Source organism: Ascaphus truei, chromosome 5 (assembly GCF_040206685.1).
Source record: "Ascaphus truei isolate aAscTru1 chromosome 5, aAscTru1.hap1, whole genome shotgun sequence".
Classification (NCBI taxonomy): domain Eukaryota; kingdom Metazoa; phylum Chordata; class Amphibia; order Anura; family Ascaphidae; genus Ascaphus; species Ascaphus truei.
In genome coordinates this window covers 108,541,574-108,567,456 of record NC_134487.1, presented here as the reverse complement: position 1 = coordinate 108,567,456, position 25,883 = coordinate 108,541,574, and the positions used below count along the sequence as shown (strand labels likewise).

General features: G+C 39.9%; 1 protein-coding gene across 6 annotated transcripts in view; it reads right to left on the bottom strand.

Moving 5' to 3' along the window:
- ATP2B1 (ATPase plasma membrane Ca2+ transporting 1) overlaps window positions 1-25,883 on the bottom strand; it is a 140,733-nt gene that overhangs the window by 85,411 nt on the left and 29,439 nt on the right. For all 6 annotated transcript variants that reach the window (XM_075600449.1, XM_075600452.1, XM_075600453.1 and 3 more), the window contains one exon: window positions 14,279-14,725. In XM_075600449.1, coding sequence (XP_075456564.1) covers window positions 14,279-14,477 — 199 coding nt within the window. In that variant the 5' untranslated portion in view covers window positions 14,478-14,725. The remainder of the gene's footprint in view (window positions 1-14,278; window positions 14,726-25,883) is intronic.

Here is a 25,883-nt window from a genome sequence, read left to right as displayed (position 1 = left end):
AAGATAACGCAGAAGCTTCAGACAAATGCAAATAGGTATGGAGAGATGTATGCTGGGTATTTGCCGAAGAGCCAGGAAAAATAATGAATGCGTTCGAAACTAAACAAGTCTGACTTCACAAGGGTGAAGAAATTAAAAAAGGCAGTGGGCCGGACATATCGCAAGAAGAAATTACCATCGTTGGACAATTACAGTACTCGACTGGATTCCATGAGATTAAAAGACCAAGATGATAACAAATAGCAAGATGGGAGAATTAAATCAGAAAATGTGTTGGGAACAAAATGGAGAGGCTTGCTACTGCAGTAACTGGGAGATTATTGGGAAGGCCTTCATCCAGCAGTGAATCCACATGGGTTGATGATTAAGATTATATACACACATTTTAATCACCAACTTCTGTTCAGTTCCATCTTTTGTGATATTGTTTATAACTGGTTTTAGCTTTATAACTAAAGAACTCAAAAAAAATACTATGTTAAATAAAATATGATAGCTATGTTTGAAAAACATTATTTCTCTTTAAAATATAATGGATATTAACATACTGTTAAAATAGCATTCAAACACGGTTCTTGGCCCTCAGACTTTATTTTATCCGGCCCCCTTGGAAAAGTAGTTGGAGAGCACCTCAGCATATCAATAAATAAGAGGATACACTTGAAAATGTCACCAGTACTTAGCAGTCTTATGTAGCTAGTACTCTCCACTACGGTCCATCTATGCAGATATCAAGAACATAAGTTTACTGGATGAATAAGTGGTGACTGATGAAATGTAGTGTGCGGAGAAGAAGTGGCTGAAAAGCAAACAGCATCTGTGACTTTAAATGTGATTTTAGTTTGTCAAATTTAAAGTTCATCAATGGTTAGAAGCAGTATAAAATTTAAGTACTTAACCATGCCACATAGCATGTAATTATATCATTTTCACAAAGTAACAGCCAGAAGTTTGTACAGCTACAATCTTAGGCTGCGTCCATAGACGCTTCGCCCGTGCGGAGGCGCGCAGAGTTTGAGGGAAAGCGGGTGCTTTCTCTGGCCATGGTATTTGCGCCGGCCGTGGGTGTGTCTAGGGCGTGCCAGTGACGTCACAAAGCTGGTTCACCCTCATTGGGCTAACCGCTCACGTGACCGGATCGTCGCGCCAAGAAATCAGTTAACTAATTGCGCACACGCCGTATAGGACGCGAGCACTGCTTTTAGGCGGTCTGATTGCTCAGCGTGCGGACGCGTCCAAGCGGTCCTCCATACCATGGACGCAGCCTTTGGCTGGGGCCATGGTGCCGCACACCGAGCGATCAGACTGCCTTAAGGCAGTGATCGCGTCCATGCACATGCGGAAGCGGGAGCACATTACGCAAGAAATCAGTTGAAACTGATTTCTTGGAGACAGGCCGGTTACGTGAGCGGTTCGCCCAATGAGGGCGAACCAGCTCTGTGATGCCCCCTAGGCACGCCCCCCACGGCCAGGGAGAGCACCCGCTTACTTCCCAGCCTCCGCAAGGGCGAAGGCACCATGGCTCCAGCCTTACAGTAAGTTGAGTTTTGTATTGTAGAAGAATAAAGCGTCTGCAAACAGAGAGAAGGAGGAAGCACAAATTATAAGCGCTGAAAGTCCACACATGCAAAATTAGGAGAAAAAATGAACACTGCACACTTTAACAAAAGGACATCTCCAGAACTATGACTACTATACCGCTTCCTTAAATCTGTCTATTATACAAACTTTGCTAAAACGGTCATTGTGGGGAAAAAAAAAATATATATAACAGTGTTTAAGGAACAACACAGTTAGCTGTAGATCAGCGGTTAAAGTCCCTTAAAATGTTGTAGTTTGCTTTAAAAAAAAAAAAAAAAAAAAAATGTTCCTAGAAAAAGAAAGTGGAACTTGAACCTTTCCAGCGCCGGCGATCCAGTGTCAGACTGCCACTGGTCTCCTGGATCACTACCAAAACCATTACATGGTCGCAGCCAACCTCCTAACAAGTGCTGAATACTGCACTTCCTTTTCAGTTAGCAGGGTAAAGAGGTAGTGGCTCTCTGGTTTGTAAACAAATAACAATACATCATAACTCCCCACGAATGGTTTCATTACTATTGAACCAATTATTGAAAGCCTAAACCAGGGGTCTGCAGTTCCGCACCTACATGCGTCTGTCACGGATGCTCACTACAACCTGGACTAGACTGCAGGGCCGAGGTGGGGATGTATATAACTGCGGCCCTACATACCACGGGGCCAGGTCCGGATAGCAGTCAGGGAAGTGTAGCCGGGTCAGGGTAGGAGAGTGTAGGTAGGTCGTGTTACTTTCTGTGGGTTGAGACAGAAGAATAGTCGTAGTGCGTAAACCGTGGTCGTGGAGTGGAGAGAGCAGGAATCCAATTACGAGCCGAAGTACAGGGATATAGAAGAGACAGTCAGGTACAGGCAGGGGTCACAACAGAGATCAAGACAGCCCCTTGCAGCAGGAGAGGAGAGTGACATACAATGCTTGCTGTCAGATGCCCTGTGGTTTGAATTTGAACAATTTACATACGTTCTTTTGTTAATGCTGGTTCATATTTTTGTAGCACTTATTGCTTAGAAGGTTATCAGTTATCCTATGCTTTAGGGGGCTCTGATCTATATTTGGGGGGTACTGGGGTAAGGAAGTACCTTATGTCCCTTTGGGACATGAGGGAACAGGTCTGAGGAAGGGGTTTTCCCTGAAATGTTGCCTCCCTTATCCCCTGTTTTCTCCCCCACCCACTGTTGTTTTCCCACTCCCTATCCCTGGGTTATATCCCTATGCAAACTATGTTTTGTGTTTTTTGGTGTTATATCATTTTGCTTGTGTCACACTGCTTCATGTATATACCTTGTGCATATATTAAATATATTCTTTGATTTGGCATTCATCCCGCTTTTGAGATTTGTTCTATTAGTCAGTGAGTGCTGGAACTATTATTAATATTTTAGAGATCAACACAAGTTCCAGATACAGGCAAACTCAGGCTGCAATGAGCACGGTGCATAAACAACGGTCTATGCTCAGCAACAAGACCGAGGACTGAGTGGATATAAGTAGGGAAATGAACCAATGAAGAGGAGGCAGGGGGGAGTGTGCTAGAAGTAGCAAGCCGATAGGATGAAGTTACCTTTGATTCAGGTGCGAGACAGCTGAGGCTGGTCCCGTCAATTACAGAACGGGTTGTCTTGTGTGGCCTGGATTCCAGCTGGTAGAATCTTGGGATAGTGCGTGGAGTTCAGCAAGCGGCAGGGAAAGTCTCCACAAGCCTGTGCACGAACTGGGTCCCTCTCCGTCTGATTTCCTCTTTGCACACACCTTACACAGCTCCCGTTCTGTCGCGCATGCGCTCCAGGCGAGATGCTTGCCAGACTTGGAAAACTTTACTTCCTCACTACGGTGGCCTGTGATGACCAAAAACCGTCAAACGCGTTTCGCATTAGCTTCCTCAGTGACGTCACGTCCCTGAGGAAGCTAATGCGAAACGCGTCTGACGGTTTTTGGTCATCACAGGCCACCGTAGTGAGGAAGTAAAGTTTTCCAAGTCTGGCAAGCATCTCGCCTGGAGCGCATGCGCATGCGCGACAGAACGGGAGCTGTGTAAGGTGTGTGCAAAGAGGAAATCAGACGGAGAAGGACCCAGTTCGTGCACAGGCTTGTGGAGACTTTCCCTGCCGCTTGCTGAACTCCACGCACTATCCCAAGATTCTACCAGCTGGAATCCAGGCCACACAAGACAACCCATCTTCTAGAGGGACGCTCTGTGGAGTCTGGACATATCTCCTCCCTATGCCAATATTATTTGGCTGCTTGGGGCCCTCCCTCTCCCCCTCCTCCCTCCTCCCTCCCCCCCAGAGGATCAGTCATCCGACCAAGACCAGACACCTAATGTGAGTGTGTCTCCTCTCCTATTAATTATCTACAGCTATAAAGAGATCTAAGGTACCTATATGTGTTGAATTACTCCTCATTGTGGTCCCCCATCTCTCTTTTATTTTCTACGTTCATATATCTCCTGGAGCCACAAGCAGAACGACGCGCCTGAGGATCCCTCCCCTTTCCCTTCTCTAAGTCACGGGATGTTACCCAAGTGCCAACCAGGTATCGCCAGCAAGATGTGATCTGGAGTCGTCACAGGAAAGTGCCTCCTGGTCTCTGGGGATATTTTTGGTGCCTTTGAGTAGGATCTCCTGCTCACACGAGTTCAGTTTCCGTTTGTACACTTTTTGCTTCACCTATGTTAAATACATGTATGCTTTGTGCACAGTAAAATGAAACACAGGGATGAAAAGTGTTCCTGTAGCTGCGGGGATCCCCAGGTAACATAGGGGTACCACAGTTAGTGCCAAGGTATCCCAGAACTTGTATTGGGTTGTGGAAGTCCCCTGTTATGTTTATGGAAAACCTGACCTGTTTAGGGGCATTTAGGGTCCCCAAGGTTTATACTTTATTAAAGGTTCAGAGGGTGTTATACGGTGTGTATAAAAATCCATACAGTCAGCCTAAAGCATTATGTCTACCCCACCATCCAGCCACAAAGGGAATCCAGGATGTGGAGGTGGGAGAACTATTTGGTGAGCAGGAAAAGGCCAGGTGTCAGTTCCAGAGAACAGAGCGCACCCCACTGGGGCCCCGACTGTGACACCAGACATAGCGGAGCCGGCAAGGGGTTAGCTGGGGGGAAGTAGCTGCTTGTGGGAATATTTCCCATTGACCGATTCATATTTCCAGCCCAGGCGGGTTTTTCATGCTGGCTCAACACGCCCCTGCCTCCATCATCAGACAGGTGAGCCCTGCTCTGATTGGCTACAGAGAACTTTCTCACGCTTTTGATTGAGCTGTAGGTTTCTGTGAATGAAATAGAGGTTTTAAAAACCCTTACGCAGCTCAGATTCTCCAAAGATTTTAGATTCTCTCAAGATTCTAAAGTTTATCCAGTTTCCAAAGGCACGGCTCTGCTTCAGCAAAATCTGCCTGGAATCTTTGCAGTTCCAAGACTATTTAGGGTAAGATGGGGATTGATAAGCCCCTACACCTATGAAAGAATAGTTTTGTACCCCAGGTCCAAGTAAGTGTGTTTTTTGCCTTTATTTTGTGTATCATTGTGTGTTTGCCTATTTTAAGTGAATAAACTACAATTTATTTCATTATCTTGTTTTGCTCAATGTATGATCCGGATAAAAAGGTGTGAATGGTCTGGTCTCCAGTGACAATGTATGTTAATGCTTATACACAGTATATACCCATTAGTGTGTACAGCATGTGTGTTTGTGGGGGTGTAATATTCATGCATGTGTGGTGGCTCAGAATATTTTGGACAAAATAGTTTATTTTAAAAAAATCTATCTTCCTTGAAAGGTTGCAGACCAATGGCCTTAACTTTAGAAACCAGAACTTTATAACAAAAACAGAAACGAAACATGTGTGTTAAGTATCTTTTAAATTCAAACAATTGTTCATTCATTTCTTTATATGGGTGGTATTTGTGAAACATTGTTTTACACAAATATCAAGTTCTACTATGATTTATTTACATGTATTATTAAAGGCAATTAAATTACCATTTAATCATGTTGCTCATTCTTTTACTTATCCTAGGAAAGGAAAATGGCTTAGTTCAGGTGCTGTACACATTTATATAGGTACAGTATACCGTGAATGCGGTTATGTGATAAAAGGGAAAGCAAACAATCTCAGATTAATTGACTTATTAGGGTAGTCCCTCCTAAAACAAAAGTATATGAATAGCAGTGACATATTTACGGTGTTGAATCTGAGGTGCCGATTAAAATGTAACAATAAGTATTTGAAAAAGTTTTGTTTTTAAACATGGTAAGCGGAGACTTGAGAGGTTCCACTTTAGGCTCCTTATTCTGTGCGTTGTCACTGTATTCAACAAGCATTTGCCGGGGAAACCACCGTTCTTCCCGACTTTCCATTGAGGACAAGGTAGAATAAAGGCAGACCTAGCACGTGATTGAATGGAAGGGGAGGTGAAGGTGTTTGTCAGAGGCCCCAAAGATAAAGGCTTGATTTGCAAATACACAAAAGCAGCTGTATCTTTGCTTTAAGCATGGTTACATTTGCTTAAAGGAAGACAATTAAGATGGTTAAAAACATTAGAAAATGTTGTTTCGAGATCGTCTATCAAGTACTTCAACTGAATGAGCCACACTGGGTAAAACCAACATTTAGAGCACCTGGTAATAAAGGCCACATGAATGTCCGAAAACATAAAATACTTAGGAGCCAGCCAGAAATTTAAGGAGCCAGCATTGTTAGGCGCTTTGCGGGTGCCTTCAATTTACCTTGCTACGCCTCCCCACTTGACATCTGTGTCACTGTGCATCTGTCACACATACTCCCATCTCAACTATCACATCCAACTAGCCCCGCCCGTCTCCTGCTCTTCTATCCTCCCACCACACACACTTATAGCTCTAACTAGCCCCACCCTCGCATGCTTCCTGCTTTCCGATCCCCCGCTCTACTCATTGAGCATATTGCTGATATATACACACATACATACATACATACATGTATGTATTTCAGCAATATGCTCAGTGAGGAGAGCGGGGGATCGGAAAGCAGGAAGCATGCGAGGGTGGGACTAGTTAGAGCTATAAGTGTGTGTGGTGGGAGGATAGAAGAGCAGGAGACGGACGGGCTAGTTGGATATGATAGTTGAGATATATAATAATTTTTTTTTTTTAAATCCCTTACGTTAGAAAAATATAATACATTAACACTAACTACCATTATTTTCAAATAAGTGAACAAAATGCATGCCTGGAACAAAGACTGAAGAGTACTATTCACTTAAAGTGCCAACTAATATTTTTTGGGTGGGGAAGGAATAGATTAGATATGCATCTCAAATTCTCCAAGCTGCAAAGCAATTGTATCGGACATCATATAAAAAAGGTCCCATAGGATGAAATTAAAGCAATGTCTATGCCTTTATATTTTCTGAAATACCAATAAATATAAACAACTTTTATAAAACTGGAATACTATATAATTTCCTTTACAGAAGACTAACATTCATTGCATTTTCACAGTTTAATAATGCCATACTTCAAATTAGCTATTTAAAGGTTTATTTTTTTTTAGCACAAAGCAAAGTTAAACCAAGTATAAAAATAGTATACATGCATACATACTGTGTGTAATGGTACACAATCATTAAAGGGTAACATTTTGGTTGAGAGTCAACAGAATTGATATTCAGGAAACAACCGTCAGCCAGTAACTTCAAGTCATCCCCCACAAATTAGTCACTGCATTCACTGTGATCGTCCACAAGTCAATAATGTAAAGCAGCTAGATGTGTTGGCTATATGGTTTACTTATTCAATACACATCTATTTCAAAGAAACTGCATGCACAAAACAGACCTATACAGTGCAAAATTCATATACATACTAAATATGCCATTCAGGATATTGTGAGGACACTGTGCTATTGAAAGCTTATTGCAGATCTGGCAATGTACAAAGAGGGGCAATAAACAGTCACAAAAGAGCTTTAACAAATGGCATTGCATAAATAAAGAGTCATGGGTGATCTGTTCTATAAACTAGTTTCACTCATCCATGGTGATGTCGAGTAAACTAAACTACTCATGGTTCCACTGTGCTTTGCCACTTGCAAGAACACCACAAATGTATATTGCTTCCCTCAAACCACATGTAATACGTACATCCGTTGGCACATTACAGATCATATCTACAGAGGATGAAAGAAAAATTGCTGTAACTATAATGGAAAAATGTCAACTTAAGTGACAAAATAGATATCAATGCATTGCTTTAAAATGTATATAAAGAAATAAAGGTATGAATTCTGAGCAAATAAAAGGTGATAGGACATCCATTGATTGACTTCTTTAACAAGCAGATGACAAACATGGCGAAACCTGCATCAAAGCATTTTTTTTGTATTTCGATATACTTGCCAGTTAATGTATAGGAAAGGGGAATTTTGCAAATTATATATAAAAAAAATTGTAGACTAGAATTAGTATTTTGAGGATAATTTCTTCAAATCACGAGGCAGTAAAAAAAAAAATACAATACTCCGATACTCATCATTGATGGGTAGTAATTAGGCACTCTAAATATTGCAGGAAACCCAGCCCAAAACACTGCAACAAGGAGACGTGACAAATGCTTACATTCACATATGCATCTTAACTGGATGTCTTGTATGACTCGTTCTTTAACGAAGCATACATGTCCAGAGGACAAATCAATGGTCCGTTGTCGTTTAACCCATTCATTACGGTACATGTTAACAGCAGTGTGAATATTTGATTCTCCAAGACTTAACATGACTACATAAGATCACCATTCGGTTGCTGTTCGCATTTTACCCTTCTGCATAACATGGGAGTTAAGATTCATCACTACGCATCTCTTAAATGTGAACGCACAGAGCAAGGTCATAACATTTCTACTGGTTTGAAGGTTTGTTTCAGCTCTGAAAATAATGTAATTGCTTTCCAAAAGGTTAACAGCAACACATAGCAGAAGACATGGCATGTACAATACATACTGCTCTTGTTAGGGCCTACTTAAAAGCACCATGGTGTCGTTTTAGACACTGTTTTTGAAGAGTTCAACTGTGCCATTTTTTAAATTCAAGATAATTAGCTTTTTAAAATATTGGGAATATAAAACCCAAGATGGTCACTGGAGTAACCAATAATAGCCCATGATGTCAATGTCTCAAAAAGATCATGACCATCTACAGGCATCATAAGAGGAGTTGAACCATAATCCCATTCTTGCATGAAAGGCAGCAAAAAGGTTTAGCGCCCTCATGTTTTTCACAAGAAATGTCTTCTTGGATAACAGCATTTTCATGCATTTCTCACAGCATAATAGGAAATAATCTTCTCCATTTTAAAATGTGGGCTTATTTTTTAATGAATGTACTGTACGGTTGAATAGGTTTTACATTCCCCCTCAATTTTTCAAGTGGTACACAAATACAGTTTGGGGAATGGAGGATACTTCCCTATATTTTATGCACAATTTTTTTTTAGTCTTTATACTCTTACTAGCTTTAGCAAATGCAGAAACAATACACAAACACGTTTATTTTTGTACTTAAGCGGACTGTCCATTCTAGTACCATGGTGATCTAGAGAGCAAAATGTTTAATGTGTAAAATGTGGGTGTTTACATTTTAATTATCTGCTCCCACATACACAAATACTAGGCACGTGTGTTTGTGTGTGTGTATTTATGGTCTGTTGCAGGCATTTTTTCGTGATAAGTATAGACACTATCATACAGATAAGTCCCTCTCTCACAATGCACTCTTTTGTATCTGGTATTTTGACATCTCTGCACATTGACCATCCCAGGGTGGATCGAGGGGGGAAATCATACAGATCAGGAGTTTATCTTAATAACCCACAATTGACAGAAAAGAAAAAATAAATTATAGAAGAAAAAAAAAAAACACATGAAGTTGCACAAGGTTAATCGCACATATATCACGTTGCATCCATATTACAGTATGATTATTTTTTATTGATGGAGACTTGCTGCAAGTCAGAGGTATGATGTGAGAAGACATGCTACGAGTCTAATGCAGGGCTAGAAGGATTCTTGTTGACAGCTAGGATGAAAAGGATATGCTCGAAAAGTGATCTACTGTGTTATGTCTGTGAAAAGGGGTGGACATACAAACCAGTAAGCGCCTAAGGTTTCCCAAGTTCTCCTGGTATTAATGGGTTTTGCAGATCAAACTGAACAGCCAACAAAGAAATATGCATGTTACTGTAGCCAAGTGCCCCTGGCTATAGCCTTCTACTATCCTCAACACAATGAATCCTGATAGGAACAGGCAGTGTTGGGTTTAATCTCCTGTGCAGGACCTAGCCTGCAGTTGCAGCCTGGATGGGTACTATGTTGCCTAAGGCTGCGTCCAGGGTCAGCGCTTAGGCGCTGACCCGTGCTGAGGCGCGCTGACGCTTCAGTGAGCCCCTGCAGCCGCAATGAGAGCGGCTTTAGCAGGGGCTTCCGCAAGCGTAGGTCTTATTCAAATTATAGATTTTCGCGCGTACGGGAGCGGTTCGCCCAATGAGGGCGAACCAGCTCCGTGATGTCCCAGGTTCTTACAGAAGCACGGTCGGATGTACATACAACCACTTATGGTGGACATCTGCAAGTGTGCTTTTGTGTGTTTATACTCACATATTGGGATTATTTGACCTTGTGTTGACAGCTATTACATGATGCATTATATGTGCCTTCATATGTATATACTCCAACATTGTAATTATGTGACCTTGTTGTGAGTCATCATATGACACTATTTCAGGCTTTTCATGTACACTTACACACACATGCCCTGAGTGCAATTATCCCTGGACGTAGTGATGTATCAGAAGTAGCCTTTTAGCCATGATATAATAAGCTACTGGCATTTGTGCTTCTGTTTTTTTCTCATTATGCTGATTTATTGGCCCTACTTGGACCTATTATCTTGCACACTATTTACCATGCGGATATTATAGCATATTTAGTGCTATTTCTAGACCTTTAACGGGTATCCAGCACGACGTATTACCTTTTTATTTTATTTTCCAATACTTACATTACAAGTCTGGTTCCATCCTATTTTATTAGATAACAATACATGTATTTTAAATTTGTCATATACTCATACCAATAGGACCAGACTATTTCTCTTGTACTGCATCACAATTACTTAATAGGGTACTCTCGCTATAGACATCGAGTGCATTTCAGAGGGACTTATCTGTATGATAGTGTCTATACAGGCATACCCCGGTTTAAGGACACTCACTTTAAGTACACTCGCGAGTAAGTACATAGCGCTCAATAGGCAAATGGCAGATCGCGCATGCGCCTGTCAGCACGTCTTGAACAGCAATACCGGCTTCCTACCTGTACCGAAGCTGTGCGCAAGCGGGGAGACTATAGAGCCTGTTACACATGCGTTATTTACATCAGTTATGCACGTATAGGACGATTGCAGTGCAGTACATGCAGTGATAAGGGAAAAAGGCAATGCTTCACTTTAAGTAAATTTTCGCTTTACATACATGCTCCAGTCCCATTGCGTATGTTAATGCGGGGTATGCCTGTACTTCATACAGTGTCTTTTCCTTTTTTTGCTGTTCAGTAATTTGCCCTTTTTGCACCGGTCTGTACCTTTTTGACAGTTTTGTCATATTAGGTAGAGCGGGTTCATTCATCTCTTGCCTCCCTGCTTTTTTTGGCAGAAAGGAATGCATGTACGATTCTAAAAACAGATGGAATGAAGGTTCTCTTGTTTAAATGTTCACATGGGAGAATAGGGGAAACACAGAAGCAGGTAGAATGAGCTCAAATGGATACAACAAATTGCATGTCATTTTCACATATGCAAATATTTCTAAACTAAATAAACAAGAATGCTCCAGAAGCAATTATGTTACTTTATCCCATAACAAACAAAATTCCATAGGCAAGTGTAGAAATTAGGTTATATACATTCAAACATGATCTTTCCATTTCTAGGTGCAACTAAAACATAAAAAGAACTTAAATATTTAACCCTGTGTTTAGTCTCTTTATTTTTGCCCTACCACTAGACTGTAAAACTGACTTACTAGAAGGGGAAATGGCTCCCTGTTTATACATTCCTGAAAAACATAAAAGGTGTGGTTCTGCCTAGGCTTTTTTGTTTTCTAGGTGTTCGATGATGAACCCTGTTAATTTCCCTCTGGGAATCCCCATGCTTCGCCAAGATCCTTTACTGGAGAAGGTGCCCCTTGTAGTATCCCTAGCTGGGTAGACAATACAGTGGTTTAAAGCTCCTGCAGCACTGGAGCCAATAGGAAGCCACAATGTCATCCGTTACCACTTCAAATTGGCCCATGTGCCGCAGGAAGGTTTAGGACTCATGGAGCCCCAGCAGCACCTACGGAGCCAAGTATCATCGGAAGCAGAGGGTCCCTCCGAAGCTAAAATGTATGCGGTTCAGCTCCATGGACCCCCTTCATTCCCATTTAAAAAAAATGCATCATAGGATACCCAATACTGTACAACAGGGGTGCTAAAAACGCAGTCTGAGCGTGGCTCCAAATTTAAAAACATCTCCGTTTTTTTTTTAACGGAATGGCCGCCGCGCAAGGACTTTATAAATTATACCATACCATGCAGGAATCGAACCCATGACCCTTCATACACTGTTAGGGATTCGCTGCCACTACACCATAGGATTGGTGTCATGTCATTTGACTCTATTATCAAACTTAACATGTACTGCACAGAACTGCCTTTCAGTAATGTGTACTAGAAGTTAAGTTTGATAATAGAGTCCAATGACATCACACCAATCCTATGGTATAGTGGTAGTGTGTGTCCGTCCTTTAGCAATTAAACATTGAATGTTATTTTTAAAAAAAAACCCCCTTGGAGATGTGCATCGTGCACGTGGACGCCGCCTGATGGAGCTGCAGGGAGGAGAGAGCTGCAGATGCCAGGTAAATCCTCACGCGGCAGCCATTTTACAATCCCGGTTAACACGATCCCGGTTGTAACGTGGTCTCATTATGTGGATATCAAACACAAAACACTGAACATACAGATAAGGCCCTACATATAATGCACTCAAGGTCTGTGGGAGAGAGTACCCTACTGAATTAGTAATTGCAGTACAAAGGAGAAAGTCTGGACCAAGTAGTAAGGTAAATTGATGTTTATAAAATACTTTATTGAGAATAAACTATTAAAATATAATGGTACCAGTCTAATGTGGTGAGTAAAGGAAACTGAAAGTGTTCAGTGCTGATGCCCCGTAGGGGATCTCTATTTAGCAAAATACCAAATATTGTCCAAGTGAGACTAAAAACATCAACACAATGAAAGACCAGAAGCACAGGTACCCAATGCCTAGTATAACGTGGCTATTTGGGCTGCTTCTGATAAGTAACGACGTCACTGGATAGCCTGTAGATCATAGCACTCACAAAAAGCAATGGTGTGTAATTAAATAAATGACACCTAACATGTAATGCCTCTCAGAAATATATAGTATACTGTAGAAGTAATATCATTTGAGGGCAACAATGTAGTGTGGTGAACAACAGTGTGAGGTAATTGTAAGCCCACACACTGATTAAAGACACACAAGTGCACACTTGCAGTGTTTGCCACAATGATAAGTGGACAAACACATAAATGGAGTAGCTGAATTCACTAAGTAGGCAGTAGAGAACCCTACATAAACTAACCCTGAGCGTCAGTAACTACACACAGGGACGGGAGGTGAAAATATGAGGTCCCTACACACCAATATATGCTGACCCTGGTGGGATATAACAGTGCAGCAGGATCATGTACTCCCCCAAACGGACCCTGTACTCCTGATGGAGCTGCAGAGAGGAGAGAGCTGCAGATGCCAGGCAAGTCCTCACGCAGCGGCCATTTCACAATCCCGGTTAACGCGATCCCTGTTGTAACGCGGTCTCATTATGTAGACCCCGAGCACCGCGTTATAACGGGGTTCAGCTTTATTTAGCACACAGAAGGCTGATTATCAGTGTCGAGCCTGCAGCTCCAAGTGTTGCTGTTCAGCTCCAGAGGACACCAGCTTCATGCAAAGGTCCAAGTCTGTTCCGGTCATGGTAGACCGTATATTACCAATCATCCTTTGATTTCTGTGATGGGGGGTCAGAATCTCTCTTTTTGACATTCAATTGCAATTTTAATGAACAGAGAAGTTCCTCCTGCTAGTTTCTTTTTACCCACAACCTGGCTTTTTTTGTGTGTGGTACGTGTGGGATGCAAGGGCTGGCTCATTCATTTCAGCTCTTGGGGAAGGTGCCACCAGTAGCATTCCCTCGAGGGAAAACAAAATGTTTGAATCTCCTGCATTATGCAGGCCAATAGCAAGGTGCATCATCATCCATCGTGGCTTCTTATTGGGGTAATTGAAACAACCAGAAAGTAGCCTGTTGCTTTTCCAGGCAAGTATCTCAGCATCCAGGGGGTCGTCTGTGCTGAAATAAATATGGCTCCGCTCCATAGACACCCTGCTATTCATACACATTTTGTTTACCAAACCTGCAGTACCAACCGTATTATTTGTAAAGTTTCAAATCAAGCATTTTGTTTATCCCATTATATACACAAGGTATCAAAAAGGGGTGGAAAATAAATAAATAAAATACACGATTAACCTGAAAAAGGGAAAAACCAAGTGCATTTATCATGAGATAATGAGATAACTTTCAAACCTTACCTTCATGTGGGGATGTTTTCAACCTAGTGCAAATTCCATAGACATCGCCATAGCATTCCTGTATTTTTTGTACTGCATCTGTCGATCTCAATTCCATAAGATCGCGCAGCTCCTCAACTGTGATCCCAAAATTATCCAAAAGGTTCGCTTCATTAATAGAGTTTTTTACACCACTATATGCAACTGAATTGTTAGCCATCTTGACCAAGGACAATCCTTTGAAGCAGCCAAAAATATAGTTGTCTGCAATTCCAGTTGGGAGTAAATATTTTCTCCCCAGATAATGAAATACAGCCCTTTTGAGAACAAAACAAGTTCTATACCAAGTTCATTTTAAAGGGGGGGGGGGGGGGAGGAGTAGCTCAAAGAGGACTTCCACCGATGTGTCTTGAATACTGCTCCATGTTGCACGACTGTGTAATTTCATGAAAACGTAGGCTGAATATTCTAGAAAGAGAAGAGAAAAATAATTGTAATCATTTGAAGTAACAAAAGGGAAAAACCTGTAGTGTGGCTGTTTATTCTTCATGTACAAATAATGAAGTCTGCAAAGTCAGGTTAAACAGCCTTTACAATATCTGTACCACCCAGTAGTAGAGTTACCATCAGGTAGTAAGGGTTACCTGATAATAAATAGCCTAGTGTTTAATGTCACTTACATTGAAAATCTAAAATCTGACAGCGTGATAAGCATGGATGTAGTTGGTAATCAGTTACCTCTAAGAGGTAAACCAATAGCCTTCTCATTTTCTCCTCACCGCATAACTCAACAGACAAGCAACAACAAAAAGATAAAGGCAGTGAATGAGAGAAAGCTGCAACAAGACCCCACAAAATGTTAGGAAAGGGGATACTAGATCTTCCTACTCCTTTCAATAAGAGTATCAAGGAAAAGGGAAGGAGAAACGAGGAGGCAGGCAGGAGGGGTGTAAATGGAACACTTGTGAAGATGTGCAAGCGGTGTAAGCGAAGCGATCTTAGCAAGAGAAAGCTCTTCTACACAACATATGTAGACATTATTTGAAAATCAAGTAAACCAGGCACAATTTTTTTCCCCCCAAGGTTGGGAAGCCCATTAGTTACAAGACACAGGGGGAAAACAACAGTAGCATTGAACTTTAATCATTATTTTCTCAATTTTCCCCAAGATTCTATCGACTACAATGCTGGTGTACTTGGTACCATTCGCATAATAGTGGCCAGTACATTTCTAACCAAATACAAACAAAATGAGTGCACAGCTTTATTTAATTCCAGCACTACAAAGTTACATTCTTATAGGTGTATGCCCTCTTCGCAACTTACACCATGTACCAAATGGAAATATCCACCATGTAAAATCTCTATTTTCAATCTTCTATTTTATATTTCACTTATTTAAAAAGTCAAACTAATGCATAATAGTTCAACAGGGTGGCCAAGAAAAGAAAAAAAAGGGAAATACCCAACACATATTGAGTCACAAAAACCCGAGACTAGTTTCAAACCTTGTGAGCAACTATTTTGGGCACCATATGACAAACAGCAAATGTCTTCTGCTTGTTTGGAACCCTGCAATGGGAGGAGACAGGAAAGGAGAAAGTCGGGACATTCTTCAGTAGGAGCTCATCCCCGGTATCATATTCTACACTAGAAGGGAACACTTGCCCACTTCCATAAGGGAAAATATTCTTACCAAATACTTTTTGCCCACTTTAGTTTATGTACTGTACATTGGCTAAACACTGTTTGCAATGCAGAGATTTCTATCTGTGCAATAAATAGGCTTGCCAACATATCCGATCCAAACCAAAAAGGCTTGTCAGAGGAATGTTTAAAAGCCAATGGTTGGTAATTTTAAACCACTGCCCGAGATTAAGATGCTGCTATTCTCTGCAAAGCATTTGACCTTCAACTGCACATTATCAGCAGCCGAGCTCCAGCATAAGAAATGGCTCCCTAAATGATTATCTAAGGAAAGCTTCTTGCTTAATCTAATTAGTTCACCTGAGGCCGGACAAACCCATGTACTATAGTGTTACAGAACAGTTCAAAATGGATATTGCCCTCTTAAAGGTCTGTTAAAAGCATATCTATAACAAAAACAGGACTGAAATTGAGTCATAGGGGGTAATTCATTAAACTGCACTAGTACTGATTCTGCAGCACTCCGAGTCTCCCATTCGTCAGAGCTTTAGTACAGTAATGCCAAATAAGCCCCATCATATCTTCATGAATGACCCCCATAGAATTAGAAGGAAGGAAATAACTTTGTATGGTATTTAAAAAATATATATATATGCCACTGGCCATCGTAAATTGACAAGTTTATAATTTCATCTGTAATATTCTAAAATATAAAATAAAATGACTTAGGTGAGATTTTTGATTTTAGACTTTCCTTCTGCTGTTTGCGAACACGCATTTTTAAAAGCACAACCGCAGTTAACATAATGGAGCTGCAATATAGTTGAAAGCATTCTGCCATTTAACAGTCAAAACGTGCTAGTGCTGCTTGCATGCGCGTCTTCATGTTCAGGATAAAACACGCACAATATTTATGGAAAATATTTTAGACTTGCAATGAGCTGCTTTAGATGGTTGTTGCTGTGCTTTATAACTCAATATCTATCCAAAGTAAAAAAATGTCCTGGTGAATTTCAATACATAACAACCGCACTATGTTGAGAGGGGAAAAAAAGTGACAAAAACCCTCCAATTTACAGCCAATACAAACATAATAAGTGAACACATTCACATGTTTCAGACAGCTCTGCAGCCCGGCTTCTCGCCATTATCTCCTAGCATACACAGTGCTTCCACTGCAGCTAGGGACAAAATCTGGAACATAAAAACTTATAGCTAATTAGAGAACAGCTCCTAGAAATCATAATCCAAAACAAATAAATGCTACTACATGACGACATATCAAACCAACAGTATGCTTGTGCATATAAATAAAAAGGAAGTGTGGTTATGATGATAAAAGTAGTAGATTGGCAGATTATATTTGTTAATTTTACAATGCAAATTTAGCTTAATTTATTTAGCAAGTGAACGAGGAGCCCATTTTCCATGCAGACAAAGAGCCCCTACAACAAGGATTCTCCTGTCTTAACGAGATATATTTTCCATAACTTAAAGTTAATCCTAATAAATAGAAAGGATACCAAGATGTGCCAAGAAAGCAAATAACTTAAATATGTACAGGAATTAAAATATAATGCAGTAACATAACTTAAGATGCATTGAAAGCCTGCAAATAAATTAAAAAGAACAAATATGATGGAAAATGCCCTGCTATTTTCATTAGAGATTAGTTTGAGGTATATTAGGCATGGAGTTCAATGGCATACACTCACCTGCTCTGCCTCCATGAGTAAACAACAGATAGAATATTGTTGTATATTTGTAGACGGTCATTGCAACTAAATGTGTTGTGAATGGAATATGCAAAACTAAAGCAAACAGGAGTTAATCTTCTTGCACCAATGTATTCCGAGCTTGATAAATCACCATTTCACAATTCATGCATCTCCCGGGTAAGGAGCCAACAGTAAACGGGGTGAAGCAGTGTGTTCATTACACAGCAGAAAGAGAATTTCCATTTTTATCCCACATTTGCAACAATAGCAAAGAAACCTACTCGCTTTTAGAGAAAGACAACTTGCATTTGAAAATTACAATTTAAGACCGGTGTAACTACCTAATAATGACGGTACAATAAATGTAATTGGTTTTTTTTTATGCAGGTAAAATCTCACTACCCCTTAATAACGAATCTGTTTCAAAAGTTTTAAACATCCAAAGGCAGCTGGGCACATTTCATGATGCATCATTGGATGGATTGAAAGACATCATGAGACATGTATGCACTAGTGTGAACCTCAGCATATCAGATGTAAGGAGTTATATTATTAAACAGAATGTATATAGTTTCCACTACACTGCATTGTTGCAATTCACATTTTGTGTCACAAATCTGTAACCCGTCCATTTAAAGGGTAGGAAGTATTTTAAATATCTCTCCATTAATTAAATGCCTGGGAGTATTTAACATCTTTTCCTAGACACTGTATAGCTTTTTGTCACAACATACTATACTGTTGTATATGGCGTGAAATTGGTAATCCAGACTTTGGCTCCTAAATATGACCCCATCATTAAACCATCATGCTGCCAAAAAGGAAAAAATATTTTTTTTAAAGAATAAATTACCAGATTGCATCAGAGGATAGAATTACACAGGTTTGTAGAAACAAGTTTAGCCACCATTTTCATACAGGAAGCAAATAATTGTTTTATTTTACTTTTAAGGGTGATTAAATCTTTAAAAACAAAAATGTATGCAAGAAATGGACAGCCCCATGTGATACATGGATCTTTATGAAAGGACAATATGCTAAGAGATGTAGCCCCATTAGCCATATAAATGCTCTACATCTCAATTGTTTAATGAATTTTTCACAACAGATTAGGTCAAGGATACTTGGATGCTACCTAACAGACAATTGGAGCTTTCTTCAGCTAAACTGTCAGAAAAGGAGATACCTACACACTATATACTGTACGGTATAAAGTATCTTCTGAAGGATTCTAAAAAAAATAAAACAACAAAATCGAATGTGTTACGTTTCTCCCCCTCCCCCACAAAAAAAGTATAACTAAACACAAGTCAGGCATTGGGAGGTCTACGGAGTATAATAAAAAAAGCAACATTAGCCCCATAGACAAAAGGTAGTGTGTGATATGGGCTCACTATGAGAGGGGAAGGTAGGAGAATTTCATGACAGATTAGGCGCTTAAATATGTTCTAATCAACAACCTGCAGATTAAAACATCACTAGTGTGGTTCTAAGACAAGAAACGGTGAGAACCAACGTCTATGGTTGCTATAAAAGATAAACTAAGCCTTTGATTCCCTATACAGCACAAGCAGCATGAGGAGTCTTCCAACTTTCTAAAAACCACAGATGCGTTAAAAATTCTAAAATGCTTACATTTCAGAGTTGTAATGTCTGCACTAAAGATGATCCAAGTGCACATGCTGTGCAGGTATAATCTACTATGCAAAGCAACTTTTACAACGCACCACCATATACTTACACACGCATCAGAAAGGTTGTATCCATTACTGTTGGGCTCTCATACTGCAGTGCTTTGAATAAAAGGAGCCCAAAGTATGGAGCTCTCTGGCCAACAAGAGGTTAATCGGCAAATCTCTTCTCTACGTGTTTACAGAGGACCTTACACAAGACTTCCTCATGAATTTAAATTAAGACATGGCAATATGTACTGATCTACAGTCAATTCAATTTGAGAGAAATTACAAACTACATTTAAAAAAAACCTGAATGTGGGTGCCATACCTTATTTAATAGAAAATAAAATCGTGTGGTACCTAATTTTCCAGACTACGATTAACAGATGTGCCCAGCCATATTTTATATATACAACCAGTTGCTGCGATACTGTATCTACTGGACCAATAGCCAGATCCCATTGGTTCTATTGAACAATGAATATCATTTATATAGCATGCAATGTTTCAACATGAATCAGAAATTAACAAAACAAAAAAACACTAAATCTGTGAGGTGGGACCCAGAACATGTTTGAGAAACACCAAAACAATCCACAGATTAGAAGCCAAAGTTAAAGCAGCAGTTCCGGCAATATCCTACATGTTTTTTTTTGTTGTTGTTGTTTTTTAATAAAATCAGTTCTGTACTATGAGAAAATACTTGTAACATTTAAAAAAAAAAAAATGTTTAAGGCATTTTTAATGGTCTGGCTCTTAAGCCCCGCCCTCTCTAGCAGTGAACCAATTGTATCTAGTAACTGCCCAGTCAATCATATTCGAGGACTACATTGCCCAGAATGCTATGCAAGAACTGAATTAAATAACTGAGCAAGCGATCGATTACAGGAGAACGGATCGACCTGCATCTTAGCTAATCACTTGTCAGTGTGCCGATTGTATTGATGCACATTGAATGGGAAAACATATACCATATATTTTTAAAACGGCAGCTTGAACTGCAGCTTTAAAGTGGAAGAAAACAATTACAAAAAAAAAATGGTGACCTTAGTTCACAAAGGATATCAGAAAAAGTATGGTGAGGAGATAGTTGATGCGTGTATGAAATGTTCTCTCAGTAAGGAAGGACTTGCAATCTTACAGAAAAGCATTTGAAGTTCTGAATGTCGACAGTGCAAATTTTTTTTAAAAAAACCTTGAAGTTTGCTTTTTTTTTCTCCCTACAATGATTAGGTCTACAATTAGGCAGTATTCTATAAGCAGAAGCACAGGATCAATTATGTACTTGATTATCATTTCAAGGGGAAGCTGAAGACGGCGGATCAAATGCAGCACTGAAAATTAGATTACATATCATTAAGGCCAGAAAACCTTTTCCCCAAACCTGTACCTGCTGGTTTGACAGATATGCACACTTTCTGCTGAGTGCAGAATGACTGCAACATCCAACCAGTTGTTTTCTATAGAGCTATCATTATTTCAGACTGAATTGCAAAGTAAGGTTTTACAGGTTACTACTAAATGAAAGCTGCAGATTATGCTACTTCTCGCATACATTAAAATGAATCGTGTGCAGTAGTTAACAATACTGAATCTCCCATGAATTACCTGAAAAGCAATTGCGGATGCTCCACACTGCCTTTTAATACAGCACATCTATTTCAGGGACAGAGTAGGAGGACGACTGGACAAAGGGTAAGATTTCCTAAACGTGCCAGCAGCTCCAGATGCTCTTTACAATTTAGCCTGTGCGTCAGAAACTAAAATTGTAATGTTCGTTTTTCAGGTATTGATTGTGCCTGTATTGTAGCCCTATGCACAGCAGAGTGCCCTGGCATAGCCAAGAGAAGCATAGATTGTTAATATTGTTCATTATAATTATTTAAACATGCTTTCCACCCCCCTCTACTTTCATTGATCTCATATTGTACTCAGAGGCTGGGTCAATTAAAATGTGTATGCAGTCTTTCTGCTGGCTCTTTGATTTTTCCAGACTGCAAATACTCACTGGCGTTTCCAATTCAGACATGCCAAGTCAGCATCGGACAACTATGTCTCGAGAAAAGTGCATTATATATATCATTTGATGGCCCTGAATGATCTTGGAATGCATGAAGTAAAAATCCAACAGATTCATAATACACCATGGCTCAGCCACCGATTGCGTGTATGTATGTATGTGTATATATATTAAATAAAAAATAAAAAGAAAGAGAATATGCTGAAACTTTACAAAAGCAACAGTCAGCGATCCACTGGAAACTGTTTAGCGCAGCATACAAACCTGAACTCTAATAGGCTAGAAAATGATGTTACAAATGCAGTGAAGATTAGTAGCAAATAGCTTAAACAATGCATGTAATGGTGAATACATCGCCAAAATAAGCCTTTTGATTGGAGAAAAGGGAAGTTTATTTAAAGCAGCAATCCCCCCTCCCTCTCACTCACCCAGGGGGAGGGTCCCCTGGAGCTGAATTGTGCTGTTCTCCGCTCCACAGCACTTCCACGCCAAGATACTTACCAGTGAAATTACTGCATTTAAACATTAAGCATTTAATCTGGTTCAATGTCCGCTCCTTGTGACCTTGGGCTTTATCTCCCTGTGCCTCAGGCACCAAAAATATAGGATTGTAAGCTCCACGGGGTAGGTACTGTGTCTGCAAAATGTCTCTGTAAAGTGCTACGTAAAACTAGCAGCGCTATACAAGAACATATTATTATTATTATAAACCTCCCTCCAGGGGAAACAAAATAGCCATCAAATCTTTGGCAAATATGAAGCCGTAACATAGGTTGCAGCTTTTTATTGGACAGCCATTTAAAGTCTCTTTAACAAAAATAAAAAAAACAAACGGAGTATTACTGTCAACTTCGCGAGAAAGTATCTTGGGAACCAGAGGGACCCAAGTTACAAACGCCACGGCTCACCTCTGGAGGAACCCCAGGTTGCATTTTGGTATAAAGGGAGGGGGGTAGTTATGGGGGACTCCTGCTTTAAACCCTCTGATCCAGTGTTTTCCCCCATTCTCAACGGTCATTAAGAGAAGGCATTTATAATGACTACGAACAAGTGAGATCATTCCAAGACTGAGCAGCACCACACAAGGTGCGCAATAAATATAGGTGTTCCTCTTTAGTTTTTAAATCTATTTCCCACTAGTAAAACATTTATTCGCGCAGTAATCAAGAAGTGACGGCTCTTAGAATTTCCCCATTGGATGTTGACATGACATTGTCAGTAAGTCAGTCTTCAGAAGGCTACATTAACAAACTTTTCATTCCTATTAAAAATTGGCCAAGTTGGCAAGTGGCAAGTTAAAGAAACATTCAAAATAAAACACTCAGCAGCAGTTTGAAGCTAACCAAGTTATAATATTAATTATTAATTCCAATTAGACTGTAAGCTCCTCGGAGCAGGGACTCCTCTTCCTTAATGTCTAAAGCACTTATTCCCATGATCTGTTATTTATATTATCTGTTATTTATTGGATTACCACGTGTATTACTGCTGTGAAGCGCTATGTACATTAATGGCGCTATATAAATAAAGACTTACAATACAATTATGCACCGTTCGAGTTATTGCTGCATAAAAAAAAAGTTTGCAGAACTTCTATTACTTGGCTCCATTTTCCAGCCCCCTGCCAGGAAGCAGTGTTTGGAAGGGGAGGTCCCAATGAACATTTTTGGGATGTTCTGGGCACTGGTGCACTCCCGTATCCGGGCAGAGTACACTCATGCCGAGGCCACTGGGACGTTGTCAGAATTTGCCTCCCAGTGGGCATTAGATGGAGTGCTCTGCTCGGTGTCCCCTAACTTGGATTTATTTAAACTCATCACCCTAATTTAGTGCACTTTATTTATTTATTTTACAGTGCACTTCGACAAGGTTTATTTTAGATTTTAGTTTCACCGGTTTTTCCTTTTACTCGTTGGCTCACCAACGAGTAAGTTTGTTCCTCTGATTGGCCGGCGTTAAAACCGGTCGAAAATAGGCTGTTACTTTCTGTATTCATGTATTTTTACTTAGTTTTTATCCCTTTAGCACCAGAAATTAGTTAAATTGAACAACGCAAATATATATGTAGAAAGTTCACGGTTCCAGACCCTTGCAGCACACAAAGGATCAATACACTCCACAGATTAAACTATTAAAAGGGGCTTGCCTGTACTGTATATCAATTATTAAACAGAATGAATTAAGATGTGTGCACAATAAACACCATCATTCATTTATATATTTTTTATGCATGCTTTCAAGACAGAAGAAACCTGAAGTAAATAATGAATGAGTAAGCATTTCCACTGCACATACATAATAGTCCATTTACTACACACAAGTCAATGCTCTTGTAAAAGGTTAACAACTTGTTTAGCATTTGAATCTATTTTTTATTTTTTTTACCATGTTATGGAAGCTGCAAAAAAAAAAAAAAAAAATTCACCAAAAAATAAATAAATATATACACATACATATACTGCAAATATGCTTCAGACACCTTTAAAGACAATGTTCGCTGCAGATGGACAGCATGAACCAACTATGGTATGCAAAATAAGGCCAAAAATGACTATGGCACTAAGGCTTGGCTGCAGAGCTGCCTAGTGCTCTGACAAAGTCTTCTCTAAATGACCCCTTTGTTTGACATAGCGAGAAAGGATCACTCATTTGCCCTGCAGCAGTCCCCTCCACCAGCAAATATCATTATGTGATGGCAACTCTGACACACAGATTAAAAGTCACAGACACACAGATGATGAAGAGTGGGCAATAGAGATCAGACTGATAGTTGGTTGTAAATTACTAAGCAAATAAATCAAATGACCTTGAGCAGCTATGTAATTTAGTTTGCAAATAGTCTTCATCTTCTTGATATTTCGTCATTTTCCAGTCTGGAAGTCTCCCAAAAAAAAGGGAGAGAAAAAGGGGGGGGGGGAGAAAAGACAAAAATATAATATAGTGCATTATATTTAGCAAATGGTTTATTGGGAAAAAAAAAAAAAAAAAGAGAGCGAGAGAAGTGAATTGTGGTTGAAAATACACTCACATGGAGTGCCTACAATATAGGCCATGAAATAACCATATATGTTCTAGGCTATATTTGGAGGATATTCAATCAGGATTTTATATATGAGACAAGAAAACGAACACATGGGATGTAAGGGATATACTGAAAGGATAAAAAGTAGCCCTGTTAAAATCACAATATAACAAATATTAAAAGGCTTAAAATTGTTTTGCTGTAAAAACACAGCCATCGAAGGATCCAGTGAAGTATCTCCGGTCTCACGTGTATGCGCTCAGAGGTGCGGTCTGTGTCTGATGTCACGTCTAGCTCTGCCTCCAGTCCTCCATCACCGTACTCGCGTTTCACAGTGCACCCGGTTTCCTCAGGGACCGATATTCGGTCTATTCAGACAGTCTTACAAAGCCCTAAGCATTAACCACACATTGCCCAACAACTTTTAATAAACAAGAAATATACATATAAAATTATAAAATTCATAAAATGCTTCACACATTGATTATAGAAAAATTATGTAGATAAATACAACATGTTTGTAACCATCACAATACATATAGAAAAATATTTATGGACAATCGTAAAATCCATAGCAATAATAAAATATGTAAGTGTATAGGTTTTTGCTCATGCACTACATCAAAAATGAAAACAAACTACACGTGTATGGGCGAAAACCCATGTTATAGCAAGTCAATATATTGATACTTACAGTATATAAAAACAGATCTGTATTAAATTAAAAAGTTATACAACAGCTACATGTATATGGGGCTAGATTTCCTTTCCTGTGACGGAGTGAATCCTAAATGGGTTCATCTATGAGCACACCAGAACTATTCTATACATATTAGCACATGAAATGCAACAATGTTTCTACAATGTTAAGACAATAGAAAAGGACAGAACAATCCACTACGCCAGGACTAAAATGGCAAACCAGATCTAAACGAATATTTAAACCAAATTATTATTATTCTTTTATTTGTGAAACGACAACATATTCTGCAGCACGGTACAATGGAGTACAGAGATGTGCATATTACATAAAGGTGAGGACAGACATGCACAGATACAAAGAGGTAATGAGGGCCCTGCTCGTGAGAGCTTACACTCTAGAGGGAATGAGGGACAATGTTAAAACTTGAAGGTAAGGCTTGTACTTATTGTAGGAGAAGGTGTGGCTCAAGTTAGAATATGACCCAGCCTGACAACTGAAGCCATTAAAGGGTGTGGGGTGGGGGGCAGTGGAGATTGGTCCAGCCACACAGCTGTTCCTAATGGGGTTGCAGATGCAGGGGAGATGGATGTTATAAGTATGGCGAGTAGGCTTCCTTGAAGAGTTGAGTTTTAAACATCTGAAAGCGGGGCGAAAGTCTGACCGTACATAGTAGGGAATTCCAGAGAGGGGGCACCACAGGAGAAGTCTTGCATGCGGAAATGAAGAGGTAATAAGGTGGGAGGCAAGGCGGATGTTGTGGGCAGAACGTAGGGGGCATGTATTTGTGGATGAAGGCTAAAATGTAAGAGGGGGCACTATCGTTGAGACAATTCTAAGTAA